This window comes from Anser anser (assembly GCF_964211835.1).
Source record: "Anser anser genome assembly, chromosome: 2".
In the NCBI taxonomy this organism is placed as follows: domain Eukaryota; kingdom Metazoa; phylum Chordata; class Aves; order Anseriformes; family Anatidae; genus Anser; species Anser anser.
Window position 1 is genome coordinate 125,856,645 of NC_139721.1, and position 26,664 is coordinate 125,883,308.

Consider the following 26,664-nt stretch of genomic DNA (forward strand, 5'->3'; position numbering starts at 1 on the left):
AACAGTGTGAAATGTTGCTTATGTTTAAGCTTTGTTTTTGTTTTGTTTTGGTTTGGTTTTCCCCTATCTCCTGTTACCTACCATTTTCCAGTCACACACTGTGGGCCAGGCCATTTGTATAACTGGGAGCTCTTTCCTCAGAAAGAAACACTCAGTCACGGATATTTTTAAACTATGTTTTCCCCATCCTTTTGCAAGTGCTGCAACCAAAAGAACGTCTTTGGTTTCCTTTGTTTTCACTTCAGTCTGAAGCATTTCTGTTAGCAGAGGTCCCTTCCTACCTATTGACCGGTTTGTGCTGCAGAAACCCATCCCGAGCCTCCCAGCCAGGATATGCCCTGTTTGCAGCCCCCAGTGTCTGAGGTGCACACGGTGGTGAACAGAGGCTGCTGCCACACGCTTTGCTCCTAAGTGTGCTCAGCAGACCTGTTGCTGTGGTAACTCCTGGGAAGCCTGTAACCTCCTCTTTGCATTGCACCAGATGGCTGATACATCACCGAGTGGCATTTTCTGTCCCTTTTATTACTGTCCCGTCTTTCCTCTAAGTGCTGTGATTTTATTTGCAGCAATTTACGCACAGATTATTCGGACACGACACACTATTACACAATATAAAACCGTTTCGGATAATATGCAGTCACTTCAATAAATTCCTCCATCACCTGCGTAACACCAGAACCGTTTTTATCTTATGCCTTGATGTTTAAGCTGTTGCGATTTTATGAATAAAGCTAAACTTGGAAAAACTATGTGCTTGAATTTTAATACAATTTTAATAGCAGTAACTATATAGCACATGGTTACTATAGCACGTTTCTCGCAGAGGGAAGTGAGACCACTTTTCCAGCTCATTGCTCTGCTACAAGCATTTCTGCACAGGCAACATGGTAACAATGAAAGCATACATCAGGATTAAGCAGGATCATTTCATAAAAAATGCCATTGTATCTCTATTTTCTGGTTCTTTGTTTTTATAACTGGCTTCTTTTCTCAGGATGACAGATTTCCTTCCACCTACCTCAACTATTTACTTAGTCAAGAGTTCGTTGTTATAGATGCTATTGTAGCACACTAAAAAAAAAACAACCTACAGGTCCACAGACTTTATGAGGCAATAATAATAAATATGTCCTGTGATATCTTTTAGAGTTATGAAAATAAGTATGTGGTCACAGGTTATTATACATTAGAACAAGGAAAATTACAACATTTACAAAAATCAAGCAACAGACTTATGCTTTTTTTTTTTTTTTGGTAAATCCAATCATCCAGAAGAGAAGTAACCTTTTTGAATGGGTGCTAAGTTGTGTGGTTCAGTGCGAAGTCCACTAGGTTTCTGGATGCTGAAGGTTACTGCAACCTGGTGGCACACTGGCTTCCTCTGTCCCCATGACATGGCTCAGCAGTTGTGATCACTTATGTCACTTCTGCAATGGAAAAATGATTTACTTTCTGTGGTGCATGAGTAAGCTGAGCATCTAAGCCTGCCTTTGTGCCTACAACGACATCGTACACACAGCTGCAGCCATTTACATAGATTTATCTTCAGTGGCATAACTGGATAAAGGGGCTGCACCCAGGATTTCTCGTATCTATATCATTTGAACATTTGCTGAGCCCAGCAAGTGGGATCTTTACTTCATACCAGAATATTGCATTTGCCACCCTCTGTCTTTGTTATGGATGAAACTACTTTTAGTGTGGGAGAAGTATTCTCATCTCTCCACTCCAGCCTGCTGGCCATATAAAAAGAAATCCCAGTACCATTGATACTTTTTGCTCCTTAGATCTGCGTAGCGTCATTTGAATTTACTGGCCTATGGTGTAGCTATGATCCTAGGGGCTTGCAGGGTTTTCCAATGTTACGCAGGGTTGGCTTTTCTCTATTTGAGAAGATTTTTGTCCAATAACTAACTGCAAGTGGAATCCTTTAAGTTTAGTGGAATGCCTTTACAGAAAGAGGTTTAGAATTCTGACTTAGCAGCAGGCAGGTCATTTTTTTTTCTGTATAACCCAAATACATCTGATTTTTATGTGCTCTGAATCAGTGCTTCACCAGACAGAACAAGACTAAGATGGTGGCTTGAAATGTCAGAAGGGAATACCAACAAAAGGGATTTCTTGGCTGTTAGTAGCCTTTCACAAAAATCTATCATGGTACATTTTCATATACAATTTAAACACTTAGATTATCTTTTTTGTTGTCTACATTAAGCCAACTTCTCTCCTTCCAAACTGCTGAGAATACTAGTTCCACCGGTTGTATCCCTGCGTGTCTGCTCTCTGACTTGCAGAGGAAAGTATTTTAGAAATCAGGAATCAAATAGATCAGTGCTGAGGATTTGGGGTACTAGTTCTGCTGAATAGGCTTTGTTCTCCAACTGAGGAGGTGTTTAAAGAAGAACAAAAATAAACTGTAACAAACTATGTGTTGCTCTGTTTGGGTTTTGGTCTCTCTCTTTTCACGGATAGAACAAATGTTCTTTGAATTTCTCCTCTGTAAAGATGTGTTCTGCACTCCTTCAATATTGTACCCCATTTAGTCTTTTACAAGAGAACAAACATTTGTTTTGTATATCCATAAATTCTGCTGTCATGTTATTAAAGATGATGAGCAAATAATCGACAAATAATCATTATGGCTTTGTCCAAATTATAATAATTTTGTATTTTCTGTTTGCGCAGCAGTTCCACTCAAAGGTTTCCAAGATGCAGCTGTAACTAAATGCTCTCTGCATTTCATTTATGAGGTAATTGAATTTCCATGAGGTTACAAGTTTTATCCAAAGCCAAGCTGCAAGCTCATGGCAGAATGACACACACACACCACACAATCTCCTGCCTGCCCGGGCCATGCTCTAACCACTCATCCTTGGTGCTTTACATAGTTCATGACAGCTTACACAGAAAGGAAGCATCAAGGACTTCTGCGTAGCCAGTATTTAATCACTCAGTAGACAGTCTAATAATTCTTAGGTAGATTATACTCAGCCATAATCATCTCTAGTGTAATTAGGAGAATAGACTTAGTCATCTAAGTGAGCATAATATGGGTAATGGAAGTGGTGTGTCGCAGGATATAATTTAAAACTCCTTTTAAACTGCACCTGTTCTTTTCATCAGCTATCTTTCTGATTCTGAGAAGCAAGCTATGACACAGTTCATCCTTCACATAATTTCAGAGCAAGGAATTTGGGTCGTTATGTTTAACTGAAGTTGTTACAATTAAATTGGTATAAACTCCTCAGTTTTTCAGTATTGATTAAAGTGATTCAAACTACCTCTCAGTCAGATATTTTAAGGAGGAGATATCCAGACTTTTTTCTATTGCACAACACGTTGAACTGTAATTCTGATGGCAGAAAACTGATAGCACAGGAAATCAAAGGTCTTGTCTAAAATACATAGTGGAAGATCTTGGAGTACCAAGGGCTCCATGAGGCTACTGATCAGCCCTGTTTTTTAATAAAAAGCATTGAGCCTAAGTAATTAGTTCTAAATTAGTGCCTATTCAAGTTACTGATATAACCCCCAAAAGGTGTAGATGTCAGAGTATTTTACGTTCACAGGGATTTAAACTAGGAAAGGCAAATTAATTTTTTTGGTTACCTAATGAAGTTACAACTTCTGGTCTGCAATTATGTTTGACAGCAATGTTGTCCAAAGATGACCCATCATTTCTGAACCCACGCAGCCCCATGGATCCATCTGCTTCTTGAGGTGATGAGAGGAAATTCTTTTTTCTGTAGATGCTTCCAGGGTTTTTCCTTCTAAATTCTCTTTTCATGTAAGGTCCCATATGTAGACTCTGCCTGCCCTTTTGTCATTCCTTTGTTAGATTTTAAAACTAGATCTACTGATCTGCTAAGCAATGTGATACTCAAGAGTCTTGATTCCCACCTGGCAGGAGCAAGTGACTTGTACTAACTGAAATTCAGTGACCTGACTTCTGTGGTGATTGATTCTGTAGACGTGTTAGCTTGGCTTGGACCATGTTGACGAATCAGGCTGCTGAAGAGAAATGGGAAGACAAGCAAATGTCCTGAGGTATCCAACCTGACCACAAAGTTGTGCAGCAGTAGGGAACCCATGACGACAGGGAACTTACAGGCAATTAGGTGTGCTGGCCACAAGCACAGAAACCCGTGACAGGAGGCAATAGCGTGGAGAACAAAACTCTTGAATAGGGGCATAAATCTCTTTTATAGATTTCTGTATTTCATGTGCCTTCAGCAAGTTCCACACAGCTACACCAACCTATTTGCTTCTTCCTGCTCTTATGCTGAAAAGCTATAGTCCTTAATGCTTCTTGTTCTGCCTGTGGGCTCATCCTTGCCTTTCAGTCCTGCTCTCCAGCCTCCCTCAACCCTTCCATCTTCCCACCAAACACGGCAGCCCCTCTTCTCTGTGCAGAGTGGGGCTGGAGGTGACATCCGTGAAGCAAGCAGTGAGCTCCTTTGAGGACAGAGACAAAAATGTGAAGCTAAATGTGAAGGTGCTCCCCCACACCCTCACACCCCGGGGCCAGCAGAGACCCCCCGGCCCTCGAGGCCATCCCCTCGGCTCCCCAAAACTCGGGAGCGGTGCGCGGGCTCCTCTCCCTCTTCCGGGCGCCATTTTCCCGGCGCCGCTCGGAGCCCCCCGGCCCGCCCGGGGCCGGCTCTGAGGGTACAGCCGCCGGGGCGGCGGCGCCGTGCCCGCTGCGGGACCGGGCGGAGCGGCTCGGGCGGCGGCTGCGCACACGGGGGGAGCGGGGAGGGTCGCGCCGGCTTCCACCGGCAGGGGCCGCCGCCAGCAGGCTGAGGGGAGCGGAGCTCGAGGTGCGTAACGGGGCCGCTACCGCCGCGGGCAGGGCGGCGGCTTCCAGCTCCCCGCGCCGCTACCGCACCGCTCGGTGAGGTGGGGGGGGTGCGGGCGGGCACCTGCCCGGCGGTGCGGGAGGGAAGGGCGGGATGGAGGGGAAGGTGTCCGCCGCCTCTCCTCAGCCCGACGGCCGCGGATGGCGGAGGAGGGCGGCGCGGGGCCGTTTTCCCGGCGGCGATGGCCCCCGGCGGCTCCGCGCACCTGCAGCGGCGGGGCGGGGGCTGCGCAACATGGCTGCCCCGGCGGGCAGCGGCGGGGGGCGGCCGGCATCTCCGGTGCCCCTCACTCTCCTGTGCCCGTCTTCTCTCTGCTAGCTCCTTTCCCTTCGGGTTTTTAAGCACCCTGCCCCCCTCCCCTCCCCCTTTATTTTTTTTTGAAGGTGCCTTTTGATGTAGTCACCTTGAAATCTTGATGCCTTCGTGTGTGTGTGCGTGTGTGTGCTGTTCCTGTCAGGTAGGTGCGTGGTGGGTTCGTTCACCTGAGCAGGCGTGCTTCCAGGGAAGAGTCGGCAAAACTCAGCTCTTTATTTATGCCGCTGTAATAATACCAGAGGCTGTCGTTAACCTGCTTTAAAAAAAGATGTTTGCGCCAGTACTGATAACTAGAGAGGGGAAAAAAAGATCTCGTTACCCCAGCATCTCGAGCAGAGGACAGCGTTATTAGGGCCCTGAGCCGATGAGTGCATGTATGTATAGATCTGTCAGTATGTACAGTTTCTTTAAACTGTGAGTGAAGCCATCCGTACCTGTAAAACATGAAACTTTCAACGTAACGATCTTAGAGAAGAGGTGGTGTTGCATGTTGGTACATTCTGTGATGCAAGTGAGCTGGGTATGTTAAATTTACTCAGTAGTTCAGAAAACAAATGCATGAGCTTGTGGGAAGTGGGCTCAGTTATAGACTATTACCATGTAGGCTATTGGTCTAAAAGCTGGTGTAGATTTATGGATTTAAAGCACCTCTAAGCATGCAATTTTGTTCATAATGTGCACCCCAAACCCTCCAATCAAACAAGCAGAAACCTCAAAACAAACCCTTAATCATATATATGTATTTATCTGATCTCTGCAAACGCAGGACTTCTTCTCATTTGGGATGAATCAAGGCTGAAGTTAAGCCATTCATAGTGCTATAAACTTTTGGAAGGAGTTTAGTTTCCAGAATTTATATAGACAGTCAGAAAACACAGATGTGATATGGAGGCAAGTGTGGTAGATGGAAATCCTTATTGTTATGAGTAGGTTTTGTGCTACCCAAAAGAGTATTTCTGATGCTTGGAATTTGAGATTTTTGTGGTGGCTTCCTTTTTGTTTGTTTTTTTTTTTTTTTTTGGAAGACATTTGTCACTTTTTTTTTCCTGGTAAAGTAGGATATGACTTAAGCTCCATTTGCTTACTCTTGCTGAGTTTGGTGTTTTTGGTAAAAGGTACTGAATTTGGCTATCTGCCCTCCCCTTCAAAAGTCATCATCTGTGTGTGATTTACACAGCTTGCATGTGGGAAACTTGTAGTAGTTTATGCTAGAAGCTTCCAATAAGAATTTCTTTGTCTGCTATGGACTTGAAGATTTGTGAAACAGGACATCATCTCTGTAGTTTACTGGCCTTCTCTTTCTGTAAATTCGGTAGGTAGGGAAATTGCATGAAATAGGCATCAGTAAGGTACCCAGGTAGCTGGTTTCTGCCACAATGTATTTTATTACATGGTACATTTACAAACTCTGTTGCTAGTCTTGCAACAGTTGCTGTTGTTTTGGGATATATTTTAAACAATGCAGAGCCTTCCAGGGAGGTACTTTGGTGCTTTGTATTTTACCCCTTGTTAATAGACCAGTGTTGCTAATTTCGAAGGTCTACCAGTCAGTGCATGTAGCCAGTTATGTGTGTAGGTGGACAGTCTTCCTGTGAAGGGATCAGGACCTCACTGAACAGCAAAGCTGGCTTGTACTGCCTCTTTACAAAAAGGGAATACCCCCTTGCTAAATATTGTGCAGCAGCAAAGGATGTCTCATTAAGAAGCTGTGTGCTGTACAAAGACACTCGGGATGCCAGCAGGTCCTAACCAGAGTCTCAGCCTCAGTAGCAGAAGCGAAGAGCTTGTGCAGGAAAACAGGTTCTTCTCTACAAAATTGAGAATGTTACAAATAAGACCTTAGATTGCAGGCTGAATAGCAGCTACAAAAGGGATATAGTTCTGATACTGCTTGGAGACTTAATTAAGTGCATTGACATCCGCTCAGTGAAAAGTTTGTATAAATAATGAATTTTCCCTGTATGCACAGCCTAGGATGGAAATGAGGTTGAAATCTGTTGTCTTCTGGATGAATGACCCTCATTTGTTTTTAAATAGAACGAGTTTTCATCAACATAATTTGAATTACTAGAAGCAAAAAATAAGATCCTATCTTCTTTTGAAAGATGTCTACATTGAAAGGATGGGTGAGGGTATATTAGACAATGAAAGTAGAACTGGTTGGTCAGGGGACTGTAAACTTTCCTAACAGCTGAAATCTTATCATTTGTGGAGAATCTAAATGCTGAAGAGTTTTGCCAGTATCTAATTTGTTAGGCAGATTTAAGAAATCTGGCAGCTGTTTCCAGGACCATCTCAAATTTTCCCCACATACAGCAAGAGAAATATTTTCAATTCCTTCCAGGCCTGTTATGCATTTGTTCAGTAAAATGACCGAAGGGGGTGTACTGTTTGGGAAAGCTTTGAATTGCAACTAGATTTTATGCTTGTGTAGGGAATTGCTACTTCTTGTAAGTCAAAAATAAAAGTGAAGCTACTGGAGAAAATGGCCATCCCAAATCTCTGACTAGAAATTTGAGGTTTTCCTCATATTCTCCAAAATGCGGTAGTTCATTCTGGTGTGGTTAATGAGACATTTTCAGCGTGTAGTTAATGTGCAAGGGGGGCTACTGACTTTAAAGAACAGTAGAGAAGTTGAGCTTGGCTTGCTATGTTTCAGCTGCTGATAACTCCCCTTAGATATCTTCTGAGACAGACAGTCAAAGCTGAGCTGCATTTCTGTAGGATGTGGCACCCTTAAGTGGTAAGTTGGCATCACCGGTCTCATGTGGTAAGGAAAGAGACAAACAGTTTGACTAATAATGAAATGTCCAAACCTTAGGAACGCACAGATCTGGTGCATTTTTGTGCTTTATATTCAGGAACAATCTCTGCTTTTCTAATTTCTTAACAAATGCAACCTTCCTTTCTCCTGGTAAGTCAGTCTTTAAAACTGTCCGATTTGTCAATTTAAAAAATAACCTTTCAGTGCCTCCCAAGATGGGAACAATATTATTATTGTGCCTTTCAGATTGTTGTCTTTGTTCTCTGCCTGCAACTGAATGAATTTTGCTTTTCATTTCTGTTTCTGGAAACATTGCTTTTCTGCAGGATGCAGAGATCACATGTCTCTGCATAAGACACTAGGCCTGATTTGGAAATGGAAATACAAGCTTGTCTCCGGCACAGGAAGCATTTTGATTTGGAGGTTAAAATATCGGTTCAAAACCAACAGCTGAACTGTCAACAGTTCTCACAACCGAGCCTGACCTTTCTCCTGCCACCCCAGTAAAAACATGGAAGAGTTAAGAGGATATAAGTGGGGCCCATTTGATATATTCTTTCCTTCCTCATGAGACAGTCTTAATTCAAATTTGAGGAGCCTTGTTCAGGTGCTGCCTGCAAGCTTTTCATTGTAAAAGTGTGCTGTAGATTAGGTGACTTGTCCTTCCTGGTAGCAATGAAAACAGATTTATTGGATTCTTTAAACATTACTGAAATAGTTCAGAAGTATTAGCACAGCTGGGCTTCTCTTCTCTAAAAGCCCAAAATATAGGGAGGAAAAATCCTGCTTTTATACCTCAGAAACAAGTTGTATGCCTTTGTAAAAGGCTTAATATGCTCTCTGGAGTTTAGAAGCAGCTCAGGTCCCCTTTGCAATATAAGCATTACAGAAAAAATAAAAATGTTGTCATCACCAGAAAGCAGTCAGAGCTTATCGGCAAGAGTTTAGCAGCCCTGTCAGGAAAGTATGAGCTCTATACATAGGACTAGCTACTTCAGAGGGTTTTCTTTTGGTGTTTCCATTGTTTAGGATGTTTTCATAACCAAAAAAATCCCAGGTAACATGCTTTCCATTTCAGAAAACCCAGCTAACCTAGCTTGTATTAAACCCAAGGGGTTAAATTTGCGATTCTAGGGGTATCTTACCTTTTTGTTGTTGGGATAAAGTTGTAGGGCATTGCTAACAGCAATTCAAAAAGCATGAGGAGGAGTAAATATCGGTTCAGTTCAGTAAGCACAAGTCAAGTTTCAAGACAGACCCTTTTTTTTGACCCTGCTTTCTCTCCCTGATGATTTTCATTGCCTGCTGCTTCCTAGTAAGTGCTGCACTTTCATTATAAGCTATTGTCTTGTTTTCCAATTGAAAGGAAGAGCAGAGAAAAGAACTTGCTGTTGGCAAAAGCAATTTTACTGTTTTAGAAATAAGCTCCAGAATTGCTTAAACAATAACTTATTAGAAGGGCTTCAAAAACTAATAGCTCATAATATTGAATGTTTATTTTTGGTAATTCTTTTGTAAAGTAAGATGTAGCAACTCAAACTGTTGGCAGGCCAGTTTTCACATATTTCGTAACTTTGTAAAACTGGTAATTACTTTGTACTTAATGTCTTCAGGGGGTTTTGGCAAACAAGGAAAGTTTGGCTTGGAAAGAGTTGATATCTACTGGATATAGGAGGAAGATATTTTTCTGAGAAGTAATTTTATTGTAGCAGTCAACTTCTTGAACCTTGTAAAGATGACTTCAATCCCAAATAGCAGCTTTCAGAGCAGCAGTGCAAGGTAGTATGAAAGCTTTCCTTCCTCCAGTTTGGACTCCATTGGTCTGCAGGCTCATCTGAGGCATGCTGACGTACAGCACAGGGTTACCTCTGTCTGTGTCAAAGCTTGTCTGAGGTATGTGCTGAGAAAAGCAGGCCTGTGTGCTACGGTGCCATGTGGTGAAGAATGTCACTGTGGCTGTGATGGTGTTCTTTGAGATATATTTGCATTCATTCCCTGTGTTTTCTGAGGTTTTCAGGATTGCCTTTCCTTGGAGGAGCAAATAATCTGTGGAAAAAGAGGAGCATTCAGGGGATTAACAGTAGGTAGCTTTGTAAATTAACCTGATTTATCGCGGGTTCTGTGAAGGAGGAGTATTCTGTTCCTCCTGTGGATGAAAGATGCTTGTCTGCTGTTGAGTCGGGAACGTTTCTGGTGAGGTGGCAAAAACGGCAGGAGAATGCCCAACAAAGGGCCACCAGGGTGATGGAGGGGCTGGAGCTCCTCTACTAAGAGGAAAGGCAGAGAGGGCTGGGATGGCTCAGCCAGAAGACAAGGAGGTTCAGGGAGGGTCTTGTACATAAACACCTGGAGGGAGGATGCAAGGAAGACAGAGCCAGGCTCTTCTCAGTGGTGCCCAGTGTTGGGACAAGAGGCGATGGGCACAAACTGGAGCACGGGAGGTTCCATCTAAACATCAGGAAGCATTTCTTTGCAGGTGACCGAGCACTGGCACAGGCTGCCCGGAGAGGTTGTGGAGTCTCCCTCCTCGGAGATCTTCAGAAGCGTCCTGGGCAAGCTGCTCTGGGTGGCCCTGTTTGAGCGGGGGGGTGGACCAGGTGGCCTCCAGAGGTCCCTTCCAACCTGAACCGTTCTCTGAAATGCATGAAAATGAGAATGAGGACAACCTGAAGATGAGCTAAGGAAAGAGGGAGGAGAAGCAAGAAAGTAAAAATCTTCTGTTAGGACAGGTAGCTGCTAACAAACTGCTTCAGGTACATGATCAAGGAAGATGAAGATCAGTGGTGTTCTGAACAAACTCGGGCTGTGGGTGTATTTGAGAAACTGCTGTCCTTGTCTGATTTAAAATTAACAAATGAGGTTCTAGGAAAAGCTGCTACCCAACAAACTAAGTAGATTTATGTTGTAGCAGACTGCTGGCTAGCTTCCCTGTTTGTAAACGTAATTTAAGATCCCAGTGCTAACTCTTACGATCATTATGATTATGGTCTTTATTCTTATTATCATGTTTTCAGTGCAGTGTTGTAACATTCAGCTTAAGGTGTTCAACCAACATTGCACTACATCTGCTCCAAGTATACTGTGTGTTAGGGAGTGCTACGGAGTAGCTTACCCGTACTTCCATACTTAAAGTACTACCAAAAATGGCATTTTTATTTTTTTTCTGTAAGTGTTGGTATATTTAAAGGAACAAATAATAATAATAAAAAAAATAAATTAAAATGACCCCATTTTATGCTAAGGAGGACATCAGGATTCTGCAGAACATTATATACCTACAGGTTTTTTTTCCCTCTCTGCTCCATCTGGAGGTATGTAAAAGTCTGCCTTGCATACCTTCTGATTTATTCAGTATCATAGTGATTAAACATTCCTTCCCTTCTTTTTAAGCCCACCTGGCAATAATTTGGTATGTAAGTAGTATATTTGATAAGTAAGCAGAAGAACTGAATCTAATAAAATTAGTGCTGTGTATCACTTCAGACATCCAACAGCCTAGAAAGAAAGGTTAGTGTCTTTCAGCTGCCTCATGTATTTCAAATATATCCACTTAGTTTGTGTTTAGAATAAAGAAAAATTATTTTGCTTTCTGGTATCTACAGTAAGCCTGGGAGTTATTCAAGATTTTGGCTGCTCTGGCAAGACGACAGAAGATAAATTTAGAGCACTGAATGTTGCCTTACCTGAATGTAGATGTGAACTCTTAGGGGGCATTGGAAAGCAGTTACGTTGATGTTGCCAACAAAGCAAAATAAATCTACATACTCCTAATAATTCATGGCTTGCATACATCAAAATACTAAATGCTTTCATTAGTGATGGAGTATGGGTAAAGCTCTGCATCTGCAGTTTAATCACAATGCTTTGACTCACAAGTGGTGAGAATGGCAATTAAAGTGGGGCTTTGTCTTCATGTGTGTCCACAAGACACCCATCTACACCCAGTAGTATGCTGGGACTTAGTGGCACAATGTGCAAGTCTGTAGGTAGGTGTCCTCTCGCAGGTGTATTTTTATCGGCAGAAGTCATTCCAACTTACTGCCACTTGTCCCTCCTTGCTGGCCAAAACTCTGCCTGTAAAAAGGGGTTTGTGAGTGTTACCTAAAGTATTTTCAACTCAGAGCTCTTCTATAAAATCTTGCCTAAATTAAAAGGTTGTGTGAATTCCCCACACAGTTCATCACCGCCCATTGGGTTGGTGGGGAATACCTTTAACACAATAACCTCTCTTGGTGATTTTTTTTGCAAGGCTGAGCATGTGTATGACCTGTTTGTAGTCAATAGGTGAACTCTAAGCGTTTTCTTCACAAACAATTGCTGCTCTGTGTGTTATAGCCTTTATCCAAAGTCATTCTTTCTTTGGTTTAACGCTGGAAGCCTGCTGTTCTGTCTGAAAAATTTGTTCTCAAATGGTACTGTTAAAAAAACAAAACAAACAAACAAAAAAAAACCACACCAAAATGTCAGGTTTGTATAGCATACAAGTTAATGATCAAAACCAGCTTTGTGCATCCCCTTCCCCCCATGCACATAACATTCTTTCAAATAAATTAGCAGCTGTTTGGGGGAAGTTTTGATTGTGTAGGTTGTTTCTAAGGAGTCCAAATGCGTGGATACGTTTTCACCTGTTCAGGGTGTCAGGGAGGGAGAGGAGGAACATATTTGTTCATTTTGAACGAGGTGGACTTCTGACGCAATGATAAGATTTATGAAACAATCTGAGACATGTGCGTAGAGTGGTATTTTAACAAGCAGTAAACACCCCACCTTTTTCTTTTGTAGGCATGTGCCAGAAGGTTCCCTGAATGGAGAAAAAAGTCATATGTAGCAATGTACAGAAGACATGCTACAGTAGTGTCATAGTCCTGAAACCATTTACATTTTTAATGAATATTTGTCATTGCAAACACCTGTAATGTGTGTGCTGCCATACAAGCATTTTAAAGAACGTTCACATTAACCCGCATAAACAACTAAACTGCAATCAATTAACTTTAGGTAAGAGCAGCAATGCAGAGAAACCACAGAGGAAATAAAGTGCAGTTAGTGCTTCAGCCTCTGTGATGTGAGTAGATAAAATGACAGACAGGTTTTGCTATAATTGTGCTATGTCTTTGTTCTGTTTCCAGTTACATCATTGTTCTCCCTCAGGAATCCCTCAGACATGTTTTCTTTTTCCTTTTTTAAAATTTTAAACTGCATTGGAACAGTGAGAGTAATTTAAAAGTCTTCTGTGTCTCTGCACTTGTCTGAGTCAGCAGAATACATCTAGGTCATATGTTCCCAAACAGCTCTGGTGTAGAATATCTTCTTTCCCTCCATGGGGACTGGTTAGATTTATTAAGGTACAGTCATCTTGTCTTTTTCTCTCTTCTTTGTCTTTGCAAGGCCTGAGTGAAAAATGTCTGAAAATCATCACTATTGTTTTTATTAAACCCAGATAAGACTCCTTGGAGCTGGCATCGTCTTCCACTATCACTGAATAATCAACTGACAAACAGAGGGAATGTACTGTCTCTTGGCTGCAACAAATCATAGAGGAATGAATAATTTTCTGATGTATGAAATTATGAATTGGGTAAATACTAGTTTTTACTTCTTCTTTCCTTGTTTAGGATGGCTGCAGCTCCTCCAAGTTACTGTTTTGTAGCCTTTCCCCCGTGTTCTAAGGACGGGCTGGTGGTGTTTGGAAAGAACTCTGCACGGCCTAGGGATGAAGTGCAGGAGGTGGTCTACTTTGCTGCTGCAACTCATGATCCGGGAAGTAAAGTTGAGGTAAGGGTGAACATTCATGTGGTGTGAAATGACTGTTACCAGAAGAAATGACTGCTGCTTTTTTTCTTGCCAGATTGTGCAATCCTTGTTCCCTTCACTAAGTAGGGAGGAGACAAGATTTTTGAAAGTCTTAGAAGTGAAACTCAGAATGTAACTTCTTAGTTTAACTGAGGAAAAATACACAACCTGTACTTTCTCCATCAGACAGGTGGAACTGACCTCAGAGAGCTGCACTGCATAGCCTACATGACAGGAGAGTTGTAAGGATAAGCGGATGTGGAAGGGTAAAGAAAGGGGACAAATGAAACAAGACAGGAAGAGGGGAAAGTGTTTGGTGCAGGTGCAATGAAGAGACTGAGGCAGCAGAAGAGAAGGATTGGAGGGGGTAGCTGCTTGAGCAGAGGAGCTGCATTCAACCTCTTCCCATTCCTGTGGCTGTACAGAAGTCCGAGGACACTAGGCAGCCTGTGCCGGGCTGGTATCTCCCCTCCCTGCCGGTCCTTTATGGATATCACAGTTGTTGCTTCCCTGAAAGAGATCCCAAGGCTAGTGCCATTTTCATCCTGTCTTCAAAGTGGGACCACTTCCAGATTTCAGAGGACTTGGTGCTGTTCGTCTTTGTAACAGCTAATGCTCTCCTGATTTGTTTTGCTACTAACATGTACTGCAACTTGTGCATTATTAAATGGTTTAATCTCAGATACAAAGAAAACCACCCCCCTCTCCAAAAGCACCAGCTGCTGTCACTGCAGTGCTGTAGAGGTAGCACTGCAGTAGACCTGTGCTAGCATACAAAACACAAGCATGATGATAAGAAGAAAACTTTCAGAGCAGTTTTTTTTGAAGTTTCTTTTCACAGAACTGGAAAAAAAAAGTGTTGTTAATGTGGAGGAAGAAATTCTAAAAGCCACTCTGGAGTCTTTGTTTTCCCAAAGGAGAATAATTTTTAAGAGCTTAATATTAGAGTACTTAATTATTTTGGGCTCTGCCCTGTATCTTATTCTTCAATGAGATTGTCATAACTTGCTCTAGGATGTAATTGAGCCATATATAATGTATTATGATTTCCTTTAGCACCCCATGATTAACCAGTTTAATGCCTTTTGTAGTTGTCTTTTGGAAACTGGGAATACAATCACTATGCCGAGCACACCACGTATTATAGTTATTCTGCTAAGCAGTGTCTGCAGGCCTCCTTAAATTGCACAATCTTTTTTTTAATGGAGATAAAATTTGTTGTGGTATGATGACGATACAACGTTAGACAAGAGACTGGAGTGGGCTAACACCTTTTTTTTTTTTTTTTTTTTTCTTAAGTAGGGGCTTAAGCCCGAATTAGATGGTTACTTTGGCCTCTGCTAGTCTATGCTATTACGTAATTCTACATCAGCTACCCTAAAGTTTTGCAAGTACACTGATTTCCAAAAACATACAAGCTCTAGTAGCTTTGCACAGTCCTTTAGCAGTTTTCCCTCAGATAGACCTAAATATGGACTTGCCAGTTTTTCTTTAAAAGTCATGATTTTTTTGCACATGTATATTAAGTTAAACAAACAAGTCTAGCAAATATCAATATTGGTGAATAATTATCTTTAGAAATTGTCCTTTACATTTTTCTGTTTTCTCTTAAGCTAGTCACTTCAAAGGTCTTTCAAAAAGTACAATAATCCTTTTTGTAGAAATTTTGAATGATCAAGTGCATCATTAAAAGTTCTACAGTCTAGGTTTTGGGCTGCTAGATTTGATTCTAGATTTTGCAGTTGTATAAACTTAAGGATGCTGATTAACGAGAAGATTGCAACTTCAAGCATGGTAACTCTCCATGACAGCAGAACTGAAATAAGATCTGTCATTCTTGATAATTATCCAAAATGAATGTGTATTTCTTCTATTACAGGAACATGTCTAACACTGCTCTTGTCTCATGATAAATGCATACTTGCCTGTATGCAGAGCTTGGGCAAAAGCTGTTTATTTCCTGTGTGCTGTTAGTTGTACCTCTAAAAGTTGAGAAGAGCTTCAGAGGACTTGAATTCATCTGCTTCACGTTTTTTAAGTAGCAGACATAGACAAAGTCTATCCACCTTTCCAGCAAACTTACTGAGCTGTCAGACATAATTAGTTAATACAGGAGGTGAAGAGGAATATCAAAGCTTTTAGACGTAGCCTCTGACATGTGCAGAATTATTATTTTTTTCTTTAAAACCTTTGAAAACTGCAAATGATTCATCTACTGGTGGTTTTTTTTTGTTGTTTTTTTTTTTTTGCTACAGCTCTTGTTCTGTTATAAAATTAACTACACAGGTCTTGAGGAAATTAAAGGTAGGATATTTTACAAATTGAAAAATATGATTAATTAGCTCATGCTACTGTTTTTTTAGCCAATAATCCTTTGTGCCTCTGGCTAAACTTTCCTTTTCATTCATTCTTTTTTTTTTTCCCTCCAAATGAACAGATTTCTCTCCAGTTCATATTGTACTTTTTGTAGTGTTTTATTGCCTTCTTATGCTAGATACATATTCTTTAACTTCACTTGGCAATGATGGCCAACTTGCTTTTCGTTATATTCTCTTCTTTGCAGGTAATGTCTATCCCTCTTTCAGTACTCTTCCATGACTGTCACTCACATTCTGAACTTCTTTAAAAAGGTGGTTTTGAACACACACCATGGGTAGTTTGTAAGACTCTCTCAAGAAGTCTGCATCCTGTTTGTCCTGTGCTGCTCACATTTGCAGCCATGATAATGCACAGTATAACCACACATGGCACAGTACTTCAGCCAGATTGTTGTTGTAAAGGAATGTATCAGGCTCTGCTCTGTAGCTCTCAGCCAGTGTGCCCTAAACAAGAAAAGATCGGTGTTCAGTTAATACTGGGAGTCGTTTTAAGTTTGGTCTTTGTGGCACAATCTACCAGACAGTAACCCTGCAGCTAACTCATCAGCATAATTCCTTTCCTGCATGTCAGCAGGTTCCCAAGGCCCTGTACAAAAGGGCTTTTCATTAAGGTCTGTTCTCTGTGTGTGTGTGTGTGTGTGTGTGTGTGACAACTTTCTCAAAACTTTGCTCTTGTTTCGCATTGTTACTCTGCAGTTGCAAATGCTTATCAACACTCTTGCTTGTTGTAGTGGTCAGTCTAGGAAATACGTGTGTGCAGGTGAAATGTTGCTCCCTTACGCGTAAATAGGCACCTTTTCTGAATCTCTCTACTAAAAGTAAGTATGTTTTTTTTCTCCAGATGTGGATTTTCTCATGCATTGGTTAGAATTTGTGTTGTGTCAGCATTAAGATACAAGGCCCTCTGCCTTATTTTTAAGATAGATTTTCCTGACTAGATTTCTCTTGTTGTCTGGTAATCTGCTACTTGCTACAGTTTTCTTCCTCCTGAAGAATTCTTGGGCTTTTTGGGGGGCTTTTTTTTTTCTTTTAGATCAACCATCCTTCATTCTAAATTGGCCCTTTATCCAATTTGAAAATTGTCATGGTTACTTGCTAGAGCATAGAGCTGTAAAAGCTTTTCTACCTTGATAGTGTGCAACTTTTTATGGAGGAAGGGAGTGGGGAAAGGGAAAAGAATGGCCTACAACCAAGTCTATTGCATTGTCAAAAATGCAGAGTTTTCTAATGGTATTGAATATTGGTATTGAGCACTCTTCTGGGCTAAAGCCAGCCTCTGTGGGGTAGGAAGAATTTTGTGTTCTCTAAAACTTCATGGCACAGTTATGGCTTAAAGGATTTTTTGTTTTATTTTCTCTTTTTAATAGTTTTTATTCATTTATTATTATTTTTAAGGGTACAGTCCTTGTTCCCTTTGCTCGGAGTTTTCAGAGGAGCAGTATGTTTTTGCTGTGCATTACACTGAGTACTGCAGACATAAAAATTCACCTGAAGTTAACTGAGGGGTCTCCGTTTGTTGTTGCAAGATAGATACAAACTTGGAAAGTAGATTCTGGCTGCATTAAAGTTGGCTTCGCGTTACCTGGAGGTATTTTACTCAGGTATTTGTAACATAATCACCAGGCATCATGCCAGTGCTGCAGTTTAGTTCTGCTATACTTTGATTCCCTCTTACGCTAGCTGCATGGTTTATCTGCATTATACCTGGGAGTAAGATGTTTAAAATCTGGTAGCAGAAGCCAAGCAGCAGCTGAATCTACTGCGAACTTTCTCTTTGGGAAGCCTCCAAATCAGAATGACAGTGCAGCACTTAGAGTCACGTCACTGCAGCTGGGAACTTGAACCTGGGCATCCTGGCATCATACCTCCATGGGTAAGTGCTGGCCAGCTGGAGACCTTAAACAAACGTAGCATTGTCTGTGCCGATGATAAAACTTTTCATTTACTCTGTGTATATGCAAAAAGTTGTAGTATAAAGGCTTCCAGTTCAGAGATGGTTTAGGAAATTGCTTTTTCTTGTTTCTCAGCTGAGCCCCAGTGTCTGTCTGTGTAAGCAGCCTCGCATGACAGGCAGTCAGACAGCTTAGCTCAGCCCACCTTGTTTAAGCTAACCTTTCCACTTCACACAAAGATAGAGGGGAGGCACTGTGCAGGCAGACATCAACTAATAAAAGAGAGAAAGTGGTTGCTGCCTTCAGCAGGGTCTGTTGCTTGGCTAATGTGAGCTTTTTCTCTGTTCTGCTTCATTGCACGCCGCTGGCCTTTAAACTAATGTGCTTGACTTTGCTTTGTAGCACAATGCACAAGCCGGCAGCAGTTCAGAGGTAGAAGCCATAATCTCTTGGATGCTTCTGCCTCCTCAAAGCCTCTTTTTTACTGTAGGAGTGCTGTTGCTTTGCTCCCTCTTGATACCAAAGCAAAACTGGTTAGCTTGAGCTATGGTTTTTGCTTTGCTCCCTCTTGATACCAAAGCAAAACTGGTTAGCTTGAGCTATGTTTTTTTTTTCCAAATTTTTTTAATCTATTTTTTTTTTAATAACTGGAACAGAGAGGAAGAGGGGGGAGAGTGCTGGAACCATGTTTGAGGGGCAGTAAAAAACATCTATCCTGTCTTGACTCAAAGCGTTTACTGGTGGCAGAAAAATGTGTGAGTTTCAAAGAGGTCAGCCAAAGGAATCAATAGTAGGATATCAGTGAATTCCAAGGATATCTCTGTGATGGGCTTTTTGTGGCTTCATTAAAATCTCTTTCTTACCAGTTTTAAAAAATAAAATTAATAAGCTTTGTCCTGATTTCAGTTTTATTTTTACTCAGAACCCAGGGGACTGCTAGGTTTGTAACTTAAAAAACAAGAGATGAATTCTTGACTGCTAAATCAGCTCTGACAGCTGATGTCTCCAGAGTGCTCTGAGCCTTGGGTGCCTTGCTGCACTCAGTGGTATTTTATGTGTTTAACAACTTTTATATTTCGTTTTGTTGTGCTCATTTCCATAGCGTGGCTCAATGCCTGAGGCTCCTTGGTGGCTCTGCAGAGTAGGTCAGAGTGTGCATACTTCTACTCTTTGGGAGGAGAACAGTTCAGCTTGTTCTAGCTTCTCTAAATCTTTTCTAGGATAAAATCTATCATTTGTAGTCTTCAAGTTTTAGTGTTGTTTTTTAAGACACTGCTAGAGATGAGAGGCACACAGACGCAAATGTTACAGTTATTGGTTGTAATGAATAGAAAAAGCAAGGAACAATATGCAAATACTGAAGTATATGTAAAGTGTATTAGTATCTTAAGAACAGTTTTTTCCCTCTTTATAATAGGAGGTAAGAGGTACTCTTCTGGCAGAAGTTCTTTTTCTGTATTTGTACACTTAGCAAATGCTGCTGCTGTTTTTTACCTGGCTACAACGCGAGGTAGCAAGTACTAGCAGAGAGTGTGTTTTTGAGGATAGATAGCTGAGGATTTGTCGTGCCACCCGAGAGACAGACGGTCGCAGTTCTGTTCTGACTGTGCAACTGCTAGAGCTGACTGCTTCAGGTGTGCCCACGCTAGATTTATCCCAGTCCCCTCCACTCTGTGTGGGTGCGAAGGGACAGAGAATGGCAGTAAACATTATGGGGGCGCTTAAGGGGTGGTGTAAAATTCTCCACATGTCTTCCCTTATATGCTTACAGTGCTGCTCAGTGTGTAAGTGCAGGCGGTGGTAACAGTGTCAGCTAGCCACGTTTTTTTGTCTTCTGTGCTATTGCTTGCATGTTTCTGTTTTCAGAGGGTGGTTATTGCCACCTCTTTAGCTCTATTGAGTTTGTTCTTGTAAATAAGCAGCAAAAGAATTACCTGTAAAACACACTGCCAGGTACGTCCACAGGAGATGCTCTGATGGGCTTTCTTGACCAACCATGTTCTAGCTTTCCAGTCCTCCATTTTTGCTGTTTTTGCCATCCCCCTCTAGGAGGGGTTGAAAAGCAGTCAAGGTGCAACTTCTCTTAACTGCAACTTCTCTAGTTTCTGCAACAGCACGGAGATCGTGCTTCTTTTCAAATATGTGCTATGGTACAGCAGTGCTTGAAGTAGTTAAGCAAAGAGTTAACTCCAAGTTAGAGCCTGGATCCGATGAGGGGGTGGTGTGGGGGAGCCTTTCTGTAATTCTGTAATCTAGAATCTTATGGACTTTCTTCAAAGATCATTTTTCTAAAGCGTTCACTCACTATTGCCTTTGTTACCCAGGGCTGAAGCCTATGTGATTTCCCTGATGCTTTGTAATGACCTGGCTGACAGTGCTAGGAATCAGGCTCCTGCAGCCCGAGTACAGTAAAAGCTGCACAATAGTTTCTTTTCATTAATGAAAGGAGAAATCTCTTGTGCCTACGACTGTCATGTTTGCGTTTGGAATACCTCCAACATCTCTGGATGCCCTAGCTAGGGTGGGAGGCACAGTTGTGCCTTGTGCTATGTTTAGAACTGCCTTGATACGATTCTGCTCTTGATGCTGTGAAATAAAGGAAATGTCATTAGTATCCAGCCTGCTCAGCTCTCCTTAAAGGCGTTGGCTGCATCTCTTGCACGTGAAGCCTGTTCTTAACGTCCATATTTCCCAGTGGGAGCCTCCTGTCACAGAGCACAATGGCAGTTCTGCTGCTTTCGGGACTGGAGCTCGAGCAGATCAGTGGAGCCTGACACCACTCACCAGCAGCCGTGGCCACCAAATGTAGCAGTGGTACTCTTCCCATTTTTAGCATGCATGCTCTAAGAAAATTGTTAGCGTTAGGAAATCCTGAGGCTGGATGCTTTGGGAATTTTAAAGAAGGGATTGGCAGCAGGCAGAATCACAGCAGTGCCTTATGTCTGTTTGATTTGTCATTGCCTAGTTTGGCACAGCTCGTGTTTTAACAGGCTGCTATACCACTGCGCAGAGAGATGTGCCAGATCGGTGGGGTGCAGGACAGGGGCTGGGGAGGTTGTGGTTTGGGCTTGTTTTTTGAAATCTCTTCATCTAAGCTCCCAGTTCTGAAGATCTAGTGGCCACTGTTTTTTTTAGGGTTTTTTTTTGGTGGATATTGTTCTTTTTCGCCGCTATTTTTTTTCCATGTCTGAGCTGTTAAAAGTAAACGTTCTGATTTCTGTGGAATAGAATGGTTGTCGCACTGCAAATCCAGCAAGCGGTTTCAGTTGACCTACCTTTGTGATTGATGTGTCTTGGATCCAGGTGGATAGCCTGGCTCCTTTGTTTCCTGCATCTTATTTCTAGCGTGAAGATATTCCTTTATCCAGAAAATAGTTTTCTGATATTACTTTAAGAGGGAAATGGAGTTGTGATGGGTGAGAATTTTTAAGTTTAAAATGAACAATCTATTGTCGTACCTAGACCCTAGATATTAAAAAAAAATAAAAATCCACAAAATTCATACTGTTATTAACAAATATGAACCAAACTCCTGCATTTATACATCTGTCCTATTGACTGCCTACTTCTCTGCTTACTGGAATAAATATTTCTAAATGGAAGGTAAAATATCAGGGATTTTTCATTCCTGTCCGTAACTATGGCAAAGGATAGTTGAACACGTGTCACATGAATGTTAGTTTTACAATGCTGTGCCATCTACTGTCAGATTGGCATAGCTTTCTGTTGTTTGGGTTTTCTAAGACAATTTATATATATAAGGCATGAACATTTGTACATGTGTTATTGTACAGAAACTGAAAGTAACATGAAAATATGGCCTGTGTTTGCTGGCTGTGGGGTGAGGGATGTGAAGAGTCAATACAGGAGGTGACAGCAGCATCCTGGTGGTTTGCTGTTGCATTAGCTCTCAGCTGCCCTCAGCCAGTTGCCTTCATTACAGACTGAGATGTTTCCAAATGAAGGAGGCACCTGGAGAGGCCTCTGGATGTTTTCTGTCCTGATTACATAGTTACAAAGCAAAAGCACTTTTTTCTTTTTTTTTAGAATGTTCTGGATCCTTCCAGCAGGAGCAAACAACTTCCTCTTTCCTGTTCATTGACTGCTGCTGTTGATAATAAAATCTTTACAGTGAATAGCAACTCTGGAAATGCTTGGCTTTGGGATGAAGCCCCAAGTAATAGGTGTTTGATGGGCAGGTAGAGCCAGAATAGGATGATTTGCGAAGAAAATCTTTCCTTTTTTTTTTTTTAGCCTAGTGTTTTCATCATTTTTCCTTCTAGAAAAATCAAAGCCACAGTATGCGAGGTTATATAATAGGGCTATTCAGACAGCGAATGCTGTGCAAGTGTGTTTTATGGAGTACTGAACTCTCCTCCGTACTGCCTCCAGGTTTTTGCTTTCTTCTCTAGAGCTAAGGTTCATGTCCTGTATGGCTCTGCAGGATGGCTCCAACGTGCTGCCCACCTATGAGATGCAGGGATCCAGAACTTGTGCTGTGCAGGGGTGGAGGTCTCCCTGCCTGCAGACCTGTCTCCTGATATCTGGTCCTGTCTTGTCTTCACGTGTAATCTGGAAAGGTGCTCAGCCTCTTTTCCTGCTGCTGCAGCTCTGTGTCCTCCTTTGCACATCCAAGAAATACTGTTGTTCTCTGCTCACTTGTGCGTGCGTGAAGTGCATTTCCAAACAGCAGTGACCTATAGCTTTGGAAAAAAAAATGCAGAGAATGTCAAAAATGAGATTTACTTGCTGACAGCTCAAATGGAGAAGGGGGAGTTTTGATAGGGAATGACTGCTCTCTGACACAGCTTGGCTGGAAAACAAACAAAGGGTGAACTGCACACAGTGTTTTTATTACACGGATCTTAGTACCTGGCCAGATCTTGTTGCACTTCAATAGATTATGATTCTGCATCTACAAAAACATAGTGTATTACTTATAAACAATTTGTATCCTAGCCTGATCAAACATAAGGGATTTTCTCCAAAAATACAGCAGATAAGTCTCTGTCAGGGTCTTACTGCCTAAGCCAAAAATAAAAATTAAGGATATGGAAAAAGGGAAAAGGGGAGCGTGTCCCTAATCTATTTTTAATTCCTAAGAATGGAAAAGTTTTCCTTTCTTTTGAGATATATATCCTTCATGAGAAATCATCCTATTATTTCACCTGTAACTTTCCTGGTTTTAGGGAATACCAGGAGTTTGATTTGTTAGTGCACAATTCCTAATGAAGGCAGCAAGCTGATTGCTGGTGTCCTTGCATGGTCATAGAGTAAAGGACTGTAAAAAATATCGTCTTTGATCAAAAATGGTCTGTTTTACATTTTAATTGCATGCTAGACTACTTCTGTACAAGTCATTGTTCAAGATGGGAGGCTGAAGATGATCGTGCTGTGTAATCCTTAGAGGGGAAAGCTAGGTTAAAGAAAAATAGCTTCTCACTGTTAGTCAAAGGAATCTGCCCAAGATTACTAGGTTTTGTTGTAGACACGGTATGTATTTTCATGGCGAGCAACTTTCAGTTCACAAGTTCATTCTGCTCATCCTTCTCGCTTTGCTAAGTCTGGACAAATATTCCTGCAGAATGGTACAAATTACTTCCTGTGAGGATTATGTTACACCAGGAATGCTAGACACTAAAAGCTGTCTCATAAATATGACAGACGGCTTCAGTTTCCTCAGATGAAAAATCTGTGGTCCTTGAAGAACTTGGTGTGACCTCAGGAGTAAAAATTTAAAGCCCATTTCTTTGGCTTGTACAAGTCAATGATCTAATGATGGATCATGCTCTCTTCCATGCTGCCTGGGAAAACAGTGCTTGTTTTTATGTCCCAGAGCAAGAGAAAAGTTGTTATATGTGAAAGATAATGAATGATTTCTTTCTTCCTTGCAGTTTCAATGACTTTTGTGCAGCCTTCCTCTGTATCTTTGACTTGTCAGAATATATCCATAGATGTCTGATTACAGTAGACCATTTAAAATAGAAGAGACATCAGTTTTAAGCAAAAACAATGCCCGTGTTTTTCTTCCTGTGACTGTTTATCCACTGAACACTTTCAAGTCTTGATCTTTTTCTGCCAGCACTCTCAGACCAGGGCAGCTGCAGGGAAAGCACCAAGGGAGAGGGGACGCCTTCTAGTGTAATTTTTCCAGTTACTGTCGTTACACCATACACCTAATAAACTACAGGAGATTGTATTTAGGTGAGATGATGGTTTGATGTTGTTTTGCACATAACATGGTCTGTTTCTCTATGGTAACAGCACAGTCCATCTAGTGCAGCTTTCCACAGATTCTAGCACTTGGATTCTGCATGACTGTTTGAAACCTGCAGCTAGCTGTCAAACTAGATGTATTCTCCCAGTCTTTTGCAGTATCAAGATGTGAAGGTTCAAACATGACAAATATTGTTTTAAAAAAGTCTACCTCCTGAGTAGGAGTAGGGGAATTTTTTGATGACGTATATCCTGTCTCTGCAGTAAATCTTGTGTTACTTTAGTCATAACATTAAATGAAGTGCTTGCAAATGTTTTGCTTTTTCTCTTTCCCAATGCAGTGCACGTATATTGAGATTGAGCAGGTGCCGAAGACTCATGCTGTGGTGCTGAGCAGGCCCTCCTGGCTTTGGGGGGCAGAAATGGGAGCTAATGAGCATGGAGTTTGTGTAGCTAATGAAGCCGTTGTCACCAGAGAACCAGCTTCTGAATCGGAAGCCTTGCTTGGAATGGATCTTGTCAGGTGGGTGGCTTGCTGAACTGTGACCATCATTTTAAGTGCCAAAGGTTGTGATGATGATGATAACAGGTAATGGCTTTGTGGTGTTGGCATTAGGAGATTTTAAAACAAAAGGCATCAGCTGAGTTAACACTTCAAAGCACTTGGGATCTGAAGTTGGCTACCAAGTATGTGCTACTTCATTCTAATATGAGTTCACTAAACATACCTCGTCTACCTACTCTACTGTCTAGCAGTGGCTGTTTTGACAGGATAAGAGAAACGATTACATTGTTAGTTAGAAACTGATAACTGGTTTGTAGCATCAGACTACTGATGCGCCCTTCATTCTCCCTCACTTTAAAACAGCCTACTCTGACCTAAAAAGCTTATCCTGGGCTTGTAGCCAACTGTAGTCATAAACAAAGTACTATGCGTCGCTTCAGCCCATGCATTCCAATGCAAACCATTGCCCTTATTTAAATGCTGGCAAACAAAGCTCCATGGAAGTCTGTTCACTGAAGGCTGTCTGCCTGAAACACTTGTGCTGCGCTGCAAGTTTCAGCCTGCATGCTGATGTTGCAGTAAAGAGAATTTTCTCTAACCCTTCTTTAGGGTTAGATGGGGGAAGAAAGCTGAAAATGGAAGAACAAGAGAAAATAGCGCAAGCTTATCACAAAGGAAAAGGGAAAAAATGTCAATCAATTTCAGACCCAGTGGTCCTGCTGAAATTTGCCATAGGACACCTAATGAGCAGGCTGAACCACTTTCAAAAGTATTGTAATTTTTCTTGGTTTACTGAAAGATAGGAGAGGTTCTGAATAACCGGAAAAGATTAAATGTTGTGGCTATACCTAAAAGTGTTGAAAAGAGCTGTGGTTATAGACCAGCTTAACCTCAGTTCCTGAAGGGGAAAAAAGCCACTTAAATATCAAGGAGATGACATATGTCCGATACCGACTGTTAGTCATGAAAAACCCCATCAAACCATTCTACTTTAACCCTGTAATGGGGTAACAAATTTTATGGATAAAGGCTAGGAAATAGATACTTTGACTTTTAAGAGGACATTAAAACCTCAGAAGGTATTCTCATACGTAAGCTTGGAATCATGACTTAGCTGAAATTGCTGCTAGGTGTATAGCTGCCTGAAACTGTAAATGTAAATGTTCTAATTCTAATGATGTCTCTGCAGAAACACAGTATCGGGTTCCAGCTACCATAAATCAAGAGGAATGTGAGCCAGTCGGAGAGAATGCAGTGAAAATGGGAAATATGATCAGACATCTAGAGAATCTGATCAATATGAAGATCATGAGGGAATTGGGGTTATGGTTCTCTCTGTTATTTTTTTCTAAATTCTGTGTTACTCAAGGTATCTACAGAGAAGCTGTACGTAAGAGGACTAGTGAGTTTAATTGCATCAAGGGAGACTGAACAGACTGGGGAGCTTTTAAAGAAAATGTAGGACAAGTTTTGACAAGAGAAGGGATGCGTTAGGTGATTTTTCAAACTCCACCTTAATTTTTCCTCTCCTTCTACCATTCGTTTACAATTTTAACAAGCCATTGTTTTAGGTGCAGAGTTCTGCTTATTTTGGTTACATTTACTGCAGTCTCAGAGTACTGTTTAACATTAGAGTATATATGTGACCCAGCAGCTCTAGGTTTACCCACGCTAATAAATTAGGATATATTAAAATCATAAACAACCAGCGATTCTCACCTGTAGATACTACCCTCCCTCTCTTCCTTCTTATTTGCAGAAGAAAAGTGTTCATAGCTCAAAAGCAGAGAGTGCTTGAGGCAAGGAGAACTAGAGATGTTGCGGGCTACCATCTGTCTCGTGCGGCAGCCAAAATGGTTCTTCCTCTTGCTGCAAAGACTTGGCCAGTGGCATTAAGCTTACTTGTTTTGGATGACCTCATAGAATAAAGAGAGCTATCAAG

At 41.5% G+C, this 26,664-nt stretch overlaps 1 protein-coding gene and 1 long non-coding RNA gene across 4 annotated transcripts in view; one reads left to right on the forward strand and one right to left on the reverse strand.

Moving 5' to 3' along the window:
• Positions 1-1,168: 1,168 nt before the first annotated feature.
• Positions 1,169-5,232, reverse strand: LOC310894824. Its single transcript, XR_014580202.1, has 2 exons — positions 5,065-5,232; positions 1,169-4,455 (listed from the first exon to the last, which is right to left on the reverse strand). It is a non-coding gene; the product is annotated as an uncharacterized lncRNA (long non-coding RNA).
• Positions 4,665-26,664, forward strand: part of SCRN1 (secernin 1) — a 33,305-nt gene continuing 11,305 nt past the window's right edge. Inside the window, exons 1-3 of one of the 3 annotated variants that reach the window (XM_083825398.1) lie at positions 4,665-4,820; positions 13,554-13,713; positions 24,559-24,740. In XM_083825398.1, coding sequence (XP_083681524.1) covers positions 13,555-13,713; positions 24,559-24,740 — 341 coding nt within the window. In that variant the 5' untranslated portion in view covers positions 4,665-4,820; position 13,554. Of the gene's footprint in view, positions 4,895-9,977; positions 10,019-13,553; positions 13,714-24,558; positions 24,741-26,664 lie in introns of those variants that run through there. The other 2 variants (XM_083825397.1, XM_083825399.1) reach the window with 2 other exon arrangements.